At 44.6% G+C, this 14,746-nt stretch overlaps 1 protein-coding gene across 2 annotated transcripts in view; it reads left to right on the top strand.

Moving 5' to 3' along the window:
• Positions 1-14,609, top strand: part of LOC119957203 (volume-regulated anion channel subunit LRRC8C-like) — a 29,884-nt gene extending 15,275 nt beyond the window's left edge. For both annotated transcript variants that reach the window (XM_038785018.1, XM_038785017.1), the window contains exon 3: positions 11,991-14,609. In XM_038785018.1, coding sequence (XP_038640946.1) covers positions 11,991-14,309 — 2,319 coding nt within the window. In that variant the 3' untranslated portion in view covers positions 14,310-14,609. The remainder of the gene's footprint in view (positions 1-11,990) is intronic.
• Positions 14,610-14,746: the final 137 nt, after the last annotated feature.

Raw genomic sequence — 14,746 nt, 5'->3', positions numbered from 1 at the left:
ACCCGGGCAGGGTATTTACATCTCAGCAGTCCTAGGAAAAGTGGGGTAGCCCTGCCACCTCATCTCGGTAAATCGGATTCAGGGACACTGATGTTGCAGATCCCTGTGCCTCCTGTCAGGTTGTAACAATCACTAAACCTGGAGGCCCCAGTTGGCAATTATTCTGCCTGCCACAAACTCTTCAGCTTCATATATGAGGGGCTATTTCTAGAACAGGGGTGGGCAAACTTTTCCGTGCAAGGGCCACATTCAGAAATTCACAATTTTAAAGGGCCGCATTGTATATTAAGTGAAATAAAAGGACTTTAAAGAAAAAAGAGCACATTTATTTGAAAAACAAAGTAACTCAGTAAGTAACAGAACAATGTCAATGAGAATGATGCATCTGACTGCAGTCATTTACCAGTTTGTTGAAATCAGGTGTCAAGTTGCTTGTGCTGATCCTTAACACTGACAGAAGCACAGCCTAGCCGAGTCAACGATAAAAACGCGCGTAGTGGGGTGGATGAGTGGGGCTGCCTTATTGGTCGGCTTAGTTGGGTGTGAGACCAATAGGAGTCCAGGTTACAAACAATAATAAGGCTTATTGTTTGTAACCTGGACTCCTATTGGTCGCACACCCAAATAAACCGACCAATGAGACAGCCCCACACATCCACCCCACTACGCGCATTTTTATACGGCCCATCAATGAGGTGCCCAGAATCATAACCGGCATTTTTGAAAAGCCGCTGGGGAAAAGCCGCTGAAGTAAATGCGCTTATTGAATAAGCGCATTTACTTCAATGGCTTTTCGCCGGTGGCTTTTCAAAAATGCCGGTTATGATTCCGGGCTCCTCATTGGCGGGCCGCATAAAAACCATTGTCGGGCCGCATGCGGCCCGCGGGCCGTAGTTTGCCCACCCCTGTTCTAGAAGTTGTGCATGTTTTGGAGACACAATCCATAAGAGTTCTCATGCGTAATGGAGTGCAGTAATACTAGATTTTACACAATTCACCGGATGAATTTCTGACCTCAGTCAGGTTAAAATCCTAAGTGAGACTTAAAAACGTGACGAATTTATATTTAAATAGGACATTTCAAACACATTTAAAATCCACAGTATTACTTTTAATTTAAGTGTTGTCATGTAGACAAAGGTCACGTCCAGTTTGTATACAACAAAGTATTATAACAACAACTGCCATTTACTTAACACCTTTAATATGGAAACGGATGCTTTGCAGAGGGACAAGTTACAAAAAAAGAATGGATATCAACTCATGATGGGAGGCTTTAGGAGAAGCGACTGGAAACTTGGTTACAAAGATAGGCTCTGAAATAATTCTTAAAGATGGGGAGAAAGGGCAGCACGAAGTGGTTAGCACAACCGCCTCACGGCGCTGAGGTCCCAGGTTCGATCCCGGCTCTGGGTCACTGTCCGTGTGGAGTTTGCACGTTCTCCCCGTGTCTGCGTGGGTTTCGCCCCCACAACCCAAAAATGTGCAGAGTAGGTGGATTGGCCACGCTAAATTGCCCCTTATTTGGAAAAAATAATTGGCTAATCTAAATTTTTTAAAAAAAGATGGGGAGAAACGAAGAAAGGTTTCCAGACACCGAACTAAAACTGCTGTCACCACTGGTGGGAAAAAGGGATAAATAGTAAACAAAACAAATTACTAGTTAATGTCATTTTGGTTATCAGAGAAATTAGAAGTACATCAGCGGAATTCCCTGCTCCTTTTTAAATAGTGCAATGGGATCTCTCATGTCCACCTTATGTAATAATAACCTTTGATTGTCACCTCCCACAATCCAAAGATGTGCAGGTTAGGTGGATTGCCCATGCTAAATTGCCCCTTAGTGTCCAAAGATGTACAGGTTAGGTGGGGTTAGAGGATAGGGTGAGCTGAGGTAAGGTGCTCTTTCAGAGGGTCGGTCCCACTCGATGGGCCGAATGACCTTCTGCATCACAGGAGTTCTACATGTCTGTCGGAAACAGGGTGTGTCATTCCATTGACTCTTGCTTACTATCACCTCCAACAGAACAATTTAGACAGTGACTGAATTTACATTCTCAGAATTTACATCCTCGGCTATTTTAGCTTGTATGACCATTAATGTCTTATTTATAAGTTCAATATGTCTGTATGTAATTCAGGGGTTTTCTCCATTATTGGGACACCCTCATACTCTATCTGCCATGTTCCTGGCCACTCACTCAGTCTGTCTAACTCCCCTTGCGGTCTCTTTGCATCATCCTCACAACTCACCGGAGGACACTAGCAGAACATGCAATGACTTGGCTGCAAGCACGGCACAGAGAGCATTCTACGAGGGTGAGCAATATCTGTTGGATTGTCTGGTGTTTACCTAGGTCACACATTCACAAATGATGGTCAAGGCTTAAACATACTCAAGTCAGAATACACAGTGACAACACGACTGATGATATGATACAGTAAATGGTAGAACCACATCAACAGAATCTGATCGGTAAAGACCCTTAAATCCCAATACTAATAATTATAAACTTTATTGTCACAAGTAGGCTTACATTTACACTGCAATGATGTTGCTGTGAAATGCCCCTGGTCGCCACGTTCCAGCGCCTGTTCGGATACACAGAAGGAGAATTCAGAATGTTCAAATTTCCTAACCGCATGTCTTTCGGGACTTGTGGGAGGAAACCGGAGCACCCGGAGGAAACCCACGCAGACACAGGGAGAACATGCAGACTCCACACCGACAGTGACCCAAGCAGGAATCGAACCTGGGACCGTGGAGCTGCTACCCACTTTGCTACCGTGCCGCCCCTAAGCATTGCAGCAACTAGTAGCATAATGAGAATACAGCAAACCTAAACACGATGTAATTAAACATATATTTAGAACTGTGAATCATATATTCAGTGATTGGACACTTGTGCCACCTATGTGCCTTAAAATGTCTTCATCTTTATTTTTCCATTGCTACGCCTAGTGCAGCCTGGAAATCCATCGCTGGTATAGAGGCGGCTTGCTGACAGTTATACCCCGTTGACTCTGAGGACTTTAGCAGGTCTCCTCTAGCTGCTAAGGATCTCCTACACAGGCACTGGTGCCGCCTTCCTCAGCCTGACCTACTGGAGACGACATAGTCACTTTGCAGAGGGGTGGTGGAGCAGCAGGGTACTCTTGGGTAAAAGCAAATTACTGCGGATACTGGAATCTGAAACGAAAGAGAAAATGCTGGGAAATGTCAGCAGGTCTGGCAGCATCTGTAGGGAGAGAAAAGAGCTAACGTTTCGAGTCCAATTACTCTGTCAAAGCTAACAGACAGAGAAAGTGGGAAATATTTACACTGTGGAATGTGAATGGAAGATGAGTCATAGCCATAGAACCCCAGGGAAACCGGGTGCTAATGGCCACAGAAACCAAGGGGAAAGAGTGCTAATGGCAGTCCCCAGAGAGAACAAAAGATGTGAAAGCCAAACAGCAGAAAAACTAATATCAGAGGGTAAACTGTGACAGATGTAGCTGTGGGGGAAGGGGAAGCAAAGAGGTGAAAGAGTAAGGAAAGGTTGATAAGATGGGGGGGGGGTGTGTTAAACATATATTAAGAAAGAAAAATGGTACAAGACAGTTAAAATGAAATGGGATGAAAATAAATAGGTCAAGGTAGGGTAGAGCTAATCATCTGAAGTTGTTGAATTCGATGTTGAGACCGGAAGGCTGCAGCGTGCCTGACCGGAAGATGAGATGTTGTACCTCCAGTTTGCGTTGAGCTTCACTGGAACATTGCAGCAGGCCAAAGACAGACATGTGGGCATGGGGAGCAGGGTCTTTTGTTAAAATGGCAAGCAATGGGAAGGTCAGGGTCCTGAATGCGCAAAGACCGAAGATGCTCAGCAAAGCAATCACCCAGTCTATGTTTCGTCTCTCCGATATAGAGGAGACCACATTGGGAGTAGTGAATGCAATAGACCAAATGGAAGCGGGGTTGTGATGGAGATCACACTGTCTGCAGAATTCGGTTTAGAATAAGGACATGTATAATATAAGCAGCAGAAATTAATACATCAAGCAGTAGAAATTAATAAATAAAGTGCAATAAAACCACTTCATCAGAAAGGTATTTCAAAAGCCACTACCAGCTGCAAAACTTTAGCTGACCCCTAGGATCCCAGACAAATGCAAGGATAAGGAAGATCCTTGAATTGACAGCCCATAAATTCTTCAAATTACCTTCCTGCAAATATAACCACAAGAGCGGGGGAAGGTATTTTAGAGATAGCAAGTTGAATAAATTAAACAAACTTTTCTTAGATATATAAACTTTGATACTTAAGATAAAGCAATTTGGAATAGTGGCTATCTGGACGTATATATATTTAAGAATCTTGGCACATGGAAAACAGAAGTAGAAATATGTCACAAACAACTCCCTGTCCAATCATATATTTTAGACACCTGACAGTCAAGCAGACAAATTATTGTTGATAAGCCACAAACCTGGCCATTTGGTTTTAGGAAATTGCCCAGTAGGGGAGATAAGACCCAGGAAAAGCCATTCACTGAATAGGGAAAATTATGTATAAAAGAAGAGCAGATTGGCAGAATTAGCACTCACTCCCTCTCAGGCTAGTGTGCATCAAAATTCTGTTCTTCCGCCTGCTTCGTCAAAACAAAGACCATTGTGGTTTTTGTAAGTATGTTTCTAAGAAATGTATTAGAAATTGATATGAGATATTTTGGGATTTTCCATGTTTAGATATATCCTTCTCTTAGAGAAGTTTGTTAGCAGATAACAAAGGACTGTTAACTAATTTCTATTTTTAACAGATAACGAAGGACTGTTAATCAATTTATATTTTTAACTCTGCAATTCTGTATGTTTCAATTGAGAGTATCTTATAATTAAAATACTATTAGAAATTAAACTGTGCAGTCTTACTCTCAATACTTTTTAGATCCTAGACACTCGGGCAGCACGGTGGCGCAGTGGTTAGCACTGCTGCTTCATGGCACCGAGGTCCCAGGTTTGATCCCGGCTCTGGGTCACTGTCCGTGTGGAGTTTGCACATTCTCCCCATATTTGTGTGGGTTTCACTCCCACAACCCAAATATATGCAGGATAGGTGGATTGGCCACGCTAAATTTCCCCTAAATTGGAAAAAATGAATTGGGTACTCTAACTTTATAAACAAAACAGAAAAAAAAAGATACTGGACACTCATTTAGGAAGTCTTAAATGACAAGGATCCACGACTGACAGAGGTAGGAGATTTAGTAATGAGTGATGTATTTGAACTTCATCCATTAAAAAGAAACTGAAATCCTGTTTAACTGTTTGAGACACAGAAAAGTAACCTCCCCTCGTGAGAGCTATTCGGAGTCTTAACAGAGAAACAGATTTCCCTCTTTTGGTGGCTTAGCCTGATATCGGTTAGTAAGATAGTCCCTTTGAATCCGGAATACCTAAACCGCTCACAAGGTGACCAGGGAAAAAGCCCCTGGGATGCCTGGCTGGCTCTGCTCTTCCCTGTGCGTATGCGATGGAACTTCGTTGAAGAGAAGGGGCACCTGAAGCACGGTCACATGCCCTGTCCCCTTTTTGCCTAGCCACTGCTGCACTGCACCCATACCTAGAGTGATGGAATGCAGGTCTGATTGCATATCCTGTTCTGCTTGACTTGGATCTCCAAGGCGGTGCCATCCTTTCCATGGAGGCAGCCAAACACTCGCATGTTGGAGCCATAACAGCATACAGAACATGGACAAACGTCTACAACCTTCAGTCCAGTCTGCACATGGCCTTTGGCATCTCTGCTAATGTTCCCCTCCCTGTCTCTACATCTCCGTCAGGTCTCTTACGGCTGAGTCCAGATGCTAAGCAGTGGCCTGGTCTCCAACCATACTCCAATCTCAGCTGTCACCTCCTCTGCCAATTGCAGATCCATGTTAGTGATGTGTTCATCAGTTTGTGACTTCAAGCCAAATCCAGAATATGCACCCACTGAGGTGAATGTATCTGTGCTGGTGGAGGGTGCAGTTGAACGCCATGATGGTGTATCTTCTGAGGCATCATTCTCAAAAGTGGGGTTGGGGTTGATTTGATGGCTGGTCTCCCTTGTTGGCCTCACACTTTTCTGGCTGCTATCTAGGATGGAGAAAAGAAAGATTAGTAGACACTTAAGGAAGACTCCTTTATTAAAGCAATATTTCACTCTGTGGGCTCATCTGACAACAGTAAACTGGAGACGTATTTTCACTGGCTTCCTGCAAGAGTGCTCTCGTGTTCAGCGCAAGCATGGTCCTGCTCATCCCCAGCTGTATCTGCAGCCTCCTCCTCAATGGGATGAACATTCAAATATTGGGCATGCCACCGCCACTCTTGGCTCTCTCCTTTCTGTTGTGTCAGTTCTTATCCTGCAGATAGACAGAAGGATTGATTGTCATTCCAGTGGGTGCATGAGCAGTTTAGGAGCATGCATATGTTAGCTCCTGTACCCTCCCCAGTAAGTGATTGACAAGCAGGATGCCCTGCAACTGATCGAACATTGAGACATGAAGTGGTTGGCATGCATTCAGTGCATATGTCCCATCTACTACCGTGTCCTGTAATCCAAGCTCCTGTCTGATATCCATATGCACTTGCACACCTACACTGCCTCATGCCCTTATGAGTGTCACTTTGCAGTGAGTATATTGTGCCACTTAGCCTTGTAGAGTATAACAGATCATTCATCCTTTTCCTGCACTGCTCGGCTGCACTCCTGTGGGACCATGGTGTTAAGGTTCGCTGCAAAACTCTGCCAAGGCCACTATGGTCAGATGGGAGGGGCCTCCTGTCACCTTCCGTGGAAAACAGCACCTCCCGCCTTTCCCGAACAGCCTGCAGGAGAGTCTGCAGGGTGGTTTCACTAAACATGGGCCCACAGGTTGTCTTCTCTGTGACATGGTGACTGTGATCTGCAGAATTCAGAGCTCCTGGCATACAGTGAGTGAATGGCTATCTGAGTGCACTTTAATTATGGCTTCAACCTGATAAGGTAACATCAGGGAGAGCGATTTTCTGCCCACTCCTGTGACATTCAACAAACACCTCGCGGGATGAATATGTACTAAGTGGATCAGGGGTAATGGGGAGGAAGCAAGAGAATGGGGATGAGAAAAATATCAGCCATGATTGAATGGCGGAGCAGGCTCGATGGGTCAAGTGGCCTGATTCTGCTCGTATGTCTTATGGGAATGAGCTAAACAGCTCAAGATCACACATGGTCGGCCATATCCCTCTCCCACACAGAGGAAGTCACTCACGTCTGATCCCACCACCAAACATAGACCTTAGAACAGAAGGTTCAGCCCATGAAGTATAATTTTTTTTAAAAATCTAGAATACCCCAGGTTCGATCCCGACCTCGGATCACTGTCCATGTGGAGTTTGCACATTCTCACTGTGTCTGTGTGAGTCTCACCCCCACAACCCAAAACAATGTGCAGGGTAGGTGAATTGGCCACACTAGATTGACCCTTAATTGGAAAAAAAGGAATTGGTACTCTAAATTTATTTTTTTAAATGCGGCAGGCAGGCAGGTTGGTGTGAATGAGTTCTAGTATGTTTTTCCCTCTTGTTGGTTCCCTCACCACCTGTCACAGACCCAGCCTTGCAGCTACGTCCTTTCAGTCAGCCATCTCGGTCTGTGGTGGTGCTACCCAGCCACACTTGGTGATGGACATCGAAGTCCCCCACCAAGAGTACATTCTGTGCCCTTGCCACCCTCAGTGCTTCCTCCAATTGGTGTTCAACATGGAGGAATACTAATTCATTAGCTGAGGTGGTAATCAGAAGGAGTTCCCTTGCCTGTTTGACCTGAAGCCATGAAACTTTGTGGGGTCCGGAGTCAATGTTGAGGACTCCCAGGCCAACTCCCAACTGTATACCACTGTGCGTACCCAGGGATGGTGATAGTGGTGTCTGGGATGTTATCTGTAAGGTATGGTTCTGTCAGCATGACTATGTCAGGCTGTAGTTTAACTAGCCTGTGAGCCAGCTCTCCCAATTTTGGCACAAGCCGCCAGATGTTAATAAGGAGGACTTTGCACGGTTTACAGGGTTGGGTTTGCTGTTGTTGTTTCCAATGCCTAGGTCGATGCTGGGTCATCTGTCCAGTTTCTTTATTTTTTATTGACTTCGTAGCAGTTTGATACAACCGAGTGGCTTGCTGGGCCATTTCAGAGAGCATTTAAGAGTCAACGACATTGCTGTGGATCTGTAGTCACATGTAGGACAGATCAGGTGAGGACTGCAGATTTCTTTCCCGACAAGACATTATGTATGACAGTTTTTGTATGACAATCTACATTAGTTTGATGGTCATCATTGGACTTTTAATGGGGGTGGCACCGTGGACCCGGATTCAATCCCGGCCCTGGGTCACCGCCCGTGTAATGTTTGCACATTCTGCCCGTGTCTGTGTGGGTCTCACCCCCACAACTCAAAGATGTGCAGGATAGGTGGATTGGCCAATCTGAATTGCCCCTTAATTGGAAAAAAGAAGAATTGGGTATTAAAAATTTTTTTTTTAAAAAATCATTTGACTTTTAATTCCAGATATTTATTGGATTACATTTCCACCATCTGCCGTGGTGGGATTCAAATCTGGGTCCCCAGAGTATTGTCCTTGCACTGTGGATCACCAGTCCAGTGACTTCATAGAATTTACAGTGCAGAAGGAGGCCATTCGGCCCATCGAGTCTGCACCGGCACTTACAAAGAGCAACCCACTCAAGCCCATGTATCTATCCTATCCCAGCAACCCCTACTTAATCTGTTTGGACACCAAGGGTAATTTAGCATGGCCAATCCACCTAACCCGCACATCTTTGGACTGTGGGAGGAAACCGGAGCACCCGGAGGAAACCCACGCACACACGGGGAGAACGTGCAGACTCCGCACAGACAGTGACCCAGTCGGGAATCAAACCTGGGACCCTGGAGCTGTGAAGCAATTGCGCTAACCACTATGCTACCACCTCCCCTTGTAGAAAGCAGTCTTTTTCTAGTGTTATTCTTCCCCTGGCCTCCCCAACCTTCCTTTTCCTGCATCTTAATTTATTGAATCACTCCTTGTCTTAGATCCAGATTTATTTTCCATCAGGGGCTTGTGTTAAAACTTCCCACATCACATCCCGTAATGTATTTTGATCAACTTTAGCTAGTTTAGAGGGACCTGTTTATTGATGGGAGGTTTGCGAGCCTGGGGGAGTTGGAGGAGAAATTTGGGCTCCCCCCGGGGAACATGTTCAGGTATCTGCAGGTAAAGGCATTTGCTAGGCGGCAGGTGGAGGGATTCCCTTCGCTTCCCGCGAGGGGGGTGAGCGACAGGGTGCTTTCGGGGGTCTGGGTCGGAGAGGGGAAGATATCTGATATCTACAAGGTTATGCAGGAGGCGGAGGAGGCGTCAGTAGAGGAGCTGAAAACGAAGTGGGAGGGGGAACTGGGGGAACAGATCGAAGACGGGACATGGGCTGATGCCCTGGAGAGGGTTAATTCTTCCTCCTCGTGTGCGCGGCTTAGCCTCATCCAATTCAAGGTGCTGCACCGGGCCCACATGACTGGGACGAGGATGAGTAGGTTCTTTGGGGGTGAGGACAGGTGTGTCAGGTGCTCGGGGAGTCCAGCGAACCATGCCCATATGTTCTGGGCATGCCCGGCACTGGAGGAGTTCTGGAAGGGGGTGGCGAGGACGGTGTCGAGGGTGGTGGGATCCAGGGTCAAGCCAGGATGGGGACTCGCGATTTTTGGGATTGGGGTGGAGCCGGGAGTGCAGGAGGCGAAAGAGGCCGGTGTGCTGGCCTTTGCGTCCCTAGTAGCCCGGCGAAGGATCTTGCTACAATGGAAGGATGCGAGGCCCCCAAGCATGGAGACCTGGATCAATGACATGGCGGGTTTCATTAAGCTAGAGAAGGTCAAATTCGCCCTGAGAGGGTCGGTACAAGGGTTCTTTAGGCGGTGGCAGCCTTTTCTCGACTTTCTGGCTCAACGATAGGGTACGGGGACAGCAGCAGCAGCAACCCGGGGAGGGAAAAGGGGGGGGGCCGACAATGACTATGTTTGTTTATTTAATTTTAATATTTTTTAAGTTCTTTTGTTGTTCATTAGGGTTGGGGGGGTGGGGGGATGTGATACATGCGCCGATACGGTCTGGGGGTGTCACAGTTATTATGGGTTATTTTGTTGCATTTCATTGTTTGTCGTTATGTTTTATATTTTCTGTAAAAAATTCCAATAAAAATTATATAAAAAAAAAAAAACTTTAGCTAGTTTAGAGGCAGCATGGTGGCGCAGTGGGTTAGCCCTGCTACCTCACAGCGCCGAGGTCCCAGGTTCGATCCCAGCTCTGGGTCACTATCCATATGGAGTTTGCACATTCTCCCTGTGTTTGCGTGGGTTTTGCCCCCACAACCCAAAGATGTGCAGGGTAAGTGGATTGGCCACACTAAATTGTCCCTTAATTGGGAAAAATGAATTGGGTACTCTAAATTTATTTTTTAAAAACTTTAGCTAGTTTAATATGTCCTCACTATGTTTATGGTACTCCTATAATTTTTATGGTGATTCAGAACCCAAAGACTCCCTGCTTCCCTTTTCTGTTAAACCTTGTGGCAACTAGGGGATTTTCACACAGTTACTTCATGGCATTGTTAATGTAAGCCAATTTGTGACACTAATAAAGATTATTATTATTACTTCCAATCCATCCCCTCCCTTACTCATATGACGGGTGGTTTGTCATTGCATGGTCGTTGACAGCCACAGTAATTACAGTGAATGTCCATATCATACCCATTTCCTCAGGCCACACCCCAATTGTTGTCTTGACCTTCTTAGTGTTCTGTGTGGCCATACCAGTGGGTGGAGTCAATCCTCACTTTATGTTGATGACACCCATTGGCTGCATGGCACCAATGAATGTTGGCAGTGGATCACAAGCATGAATGAAGCCATCTTTGATCGACCAGTTAGCATAAATTTGGATGCGTTTATTCTTGTTTTCAGGGTTTGCTTGTCCTTTTCCACCACCCCGATGGTTGCGGGTAACGTACATATTACAGGTGATCTTCATAAGTATCTAGAGTTCTAAAAACATTTTCCCGGTAAAGTGTGACCCCTGGTTGCTAGCTATCTGAATTGGTTTTCTGAATGTGCGGACCACCTCAGACAATAGCGGTTTTATTGCTGTGAGACCCATGTTAATCTTACAGGGGAAGGCGTCAATCCATTTTGAGAATTTTTCAATCAGCACTAGACATATTTGTAGACCAAGAATACCATGGTGAGAGGATCTATAAAATCTACCAGAATGTGTGTGTCCTGAGTCCACCTGGCAGGAGATGTTTCTGCAATAGTGCCCAACAGGACCAAGTGCAAGGGTTATGCTAGAGACACAGAAAACATTGGAGTCCTCAAATACCATTTCACAGCCAGGAAACTATCCATGGTGGATAGTTTCTCCAGTCTGGATGGTCTTTGTTGAATAGTGACCCTACGACTGGATAATCATGCAGTAATTTGGATCACATGTTTCCCTCTGGCAGGCAACACACAAATCCAGGGTTGGGCGGCATGGTGGCACAGTGGTTAGCACTGCTGCCTACGGCGCTGAGGACCCGGGTTCAATCCCGGCCCCCGGTCATTATCTGTGCGGAGTTTGCACATTCTCCCCTTGTTTGCGTGGGTTTCGCCCCCACAACCCAAAGATGCGCAGTTTAGGTGGATTGGCCACGCTAAATTGCCCCTTAATTGGAAAAAAATAATTGGGTACTCTAAATTTAAAAATAAATAAATCCAGGGGTGACAGTGCTTGAGGAAAGTAAAGTAGGCCCATGAGGTCAGAACTGGCAGAGACTAATCTTACTGGTGCCATGCAATAACAATGGAATATGTTTCTTTTGTGGCCTACAATGAGGCTAGATCATTGAATGGGCTAAATTAATTAATTAATGTTCAGTCTTTTAATTCTCAGGTATCAAGTGGGCAGATTCTGTGTCTCCCAGTTCCAGAGGGTCTCTCCATTCAAGAGCGTCAATGGAATCATTCTGTTTTGGAGGAGCTCAACCTGAATGTGTTTGCGACTGGATTCCAGACTGGTCTAGATGTCCAGCAGTACTACCTTATTAATCAGTGGTGCTATGATAATGCGGTCATATGGTTTTCCAAATATTTCCCTTATCTGGTCCTTCTGCATTCTCTGATATTTCTAATCAGCAGCAACTTTTGGTTCAAATTTCCTGGCACAAGTTCTAAGATAGAACATTTCATTACTGTCCTTGGAAAATGCTTAGACTCTCCATGGACTACCAAAGCGCTGTCAGAAACTGTATACGAGGAATCTACCACCAGAATACCTGTAGTTTCTGAATCAAGCATAGATCAATCGTTATCTTCAATTAACAGTCCGACGAAAGTGGATTCTTCTGAGTCATTGTCACAAGAGATTGATTTCAGTGATGATGTCCATAAAGCAGATAAGGTTTCACTTTTGTCTAAAGGTTCCTCACAAGGTTTAAAGGCTGCTGCTGGAATAATGGTGGACAATTCCTCAGTGAAAATTCTGGATAAAAAAGAAGGCGAACAGGCCAAGTCCTTATTTGAAAAAGTGAAGAAATTCCGCCTCCATACAGAAGAGGGAGACATTCTCTATACGATGTATTTGAATCAGACCATTGTCCGAACTGTGCAAAGCGTGGTTATTCTTGTCTACATCAGCATTTTCATTCCACAAATGTGTAACAATATCCACTGCATTGATGCACTGCATATCACTGGGTTCACTGACTTCTTCTGTATTCATAGCTTATGGAGAATGTTTCGAATGCTATCCTTAGTGTACATAACTGCAATAGTCTTATACAGTTGCACTTGTCTGTACACACTGCACTGGATACTCTATTATAAATTGAAAGAGTATTCATTTGAAAATGTGAGGGTTGAAACTGGGATGGATGACATTCCTGATGTGAGGAATGACTTTGCATTCTTGCTCCATCTCATCGATCAGTATGACAAACTTTATGCCCGAAAATTTGCAGTGTTCCTGTCAGACGTGAGTGAAAACAAACTTCTTCAGCTCAATTTGAATCATGAATGGAGTCAAGAACGACTAAAGCAGCGTCTCATCACAAACATGGAGAACAAAGTTGAAATGCACCTTTTCATGATGCCTGGAATTCCAATTCAGGTTTATGATCTCACAGAGATTGAGGTGTTAAAGCTGGAGCTCATCAAGGGTGTTGCCATTTCTGCTGCCATTTCCAACCTGAAAATGATGAAAGAAATGTGGCTATACAATTGTTCAGTTAAAGTAGAAAGGCAGGCACTGTTATTCTTGAAGGAGAATTTGATAACTTTACGTGTACGCTTTGGTATTGCTGATGAAATACCTCCGTGGATATTCACCTTGAAAAGTTTGCGTGAACTCTATATCGAGGGGCAACTGCAGACAGATAGCAAAATCTCCACAGCTCTGCAGATGTTTCGGGAACTGCCAAAAATAGACACTTTGCATCTGAAGACCAACATAACCAAGCTGCCAACTGCAATTTTAGACATGGCTCCTCACCTTCTGTGCTTGATAATCCACAATGAAGGAGTCAAAATAACATCAATTGCAAACATCAAGAAACTCTTCTGCCTGACTCTGCTGAGGCTGCTCCATTGTAATTTGGAAAGAATTCCGAGTGCCATCTTCAGCCTGACCAACTTACAGGAGCTTGACCTCAAAGACAACAACCTGAGTTCAACAGAAGAGCTTGCCAGCTGCCAAAACTTTCGGAAACTTATCTGCCTCAGGTTGTGGCATAACAACATCACTTCCATTCCTGTTCACATTGCCAAAATTGCCAATCTTGAAATGCTTTATCTGAACAAGAACAAGATTGAATTCCTGCCCCTAAGTCTGTTCAAACTTACAAAGCTGCTCTTCCTGGATGTTTCCCATAATCACATCTCCAAGATCCCCCCTGATATAGAGCAGCTTGTAGAGCTGCAGCATTTTGCTATAGAATGCAATAAGGTGACTGAACTCCCTGAAAACCTTTTCTCTTGCACCAAACTCCGGGTTCTGAACATCTCACATAACAATCTAACTCACCTCACTCCTTCTATAGGGCGTCTGCGGCAACTGCAATTCCTGGACATTAAAGCCAACAAACTGGATAAACTTCCAATCGAATTGGGACAGTGTGCTTCCCTCCGGAAAAACCAACTGATTGTAGAAGATGACATTTTTAAAACACTGCCCCTGGAAGTCAGAGAGCAGATTGCAAACACCACATCAAGCTGAAATGTGAATGTAGAACGTCTAACATTAATAGTATCAAATCTAGGGTGGCACTGTGGTTAGCACTGTCCGTGTGGAGTTTGCACGTTATCTGCGTGGGTCTCACCCACCCCCACAACCCAAAAGAAATATGCATGGTAGGTGGATTGGTCACGCTAAATTGCCCCTTAATTGGGAAAAAAAAATCTAAATGTAGCTAACAGTTGATTTCATGGAATGTTTTGCTCAATAGGATGGTGATGTTTTACATATATACAGCATCTCACTGTCCAAACTACAGTCCGAATTAATGGAGGTAACTGTAAGATGATGCAGCCCAGAATAATTCAGGCACTTGCACTTATATAGCTGTTTAATATTTTTAATATATGCTTAATATTTCCTCAGTAATTGCATTATATTTCTAGTAGTAGATGGCACTGTTTTATTTTTAATTATTT

The sequence above is a fragment of the Scyliorhinus canicula genome, chromosome 25 (assembly GCF_902713615.1).
Source record: "Scyliorhinus canicula chromosome 25, sScyCan1.1, whole genome shotgun sequence".
In the NCBI taxonomy this organism is placed as follows: domain Eukaryota; kingdom Metazoa; phylum Chordata; class Chondrichthyes; order Carcharhiniformes; family Scyliorhinidae; genus Scyliorhinus; species Scyliorhinus canicula.
The sequence above is the reverse complement of the archived record's forward strand: the minus strand, read 5'-3'. Positions and strand labels throughout refer to the sequence as shown.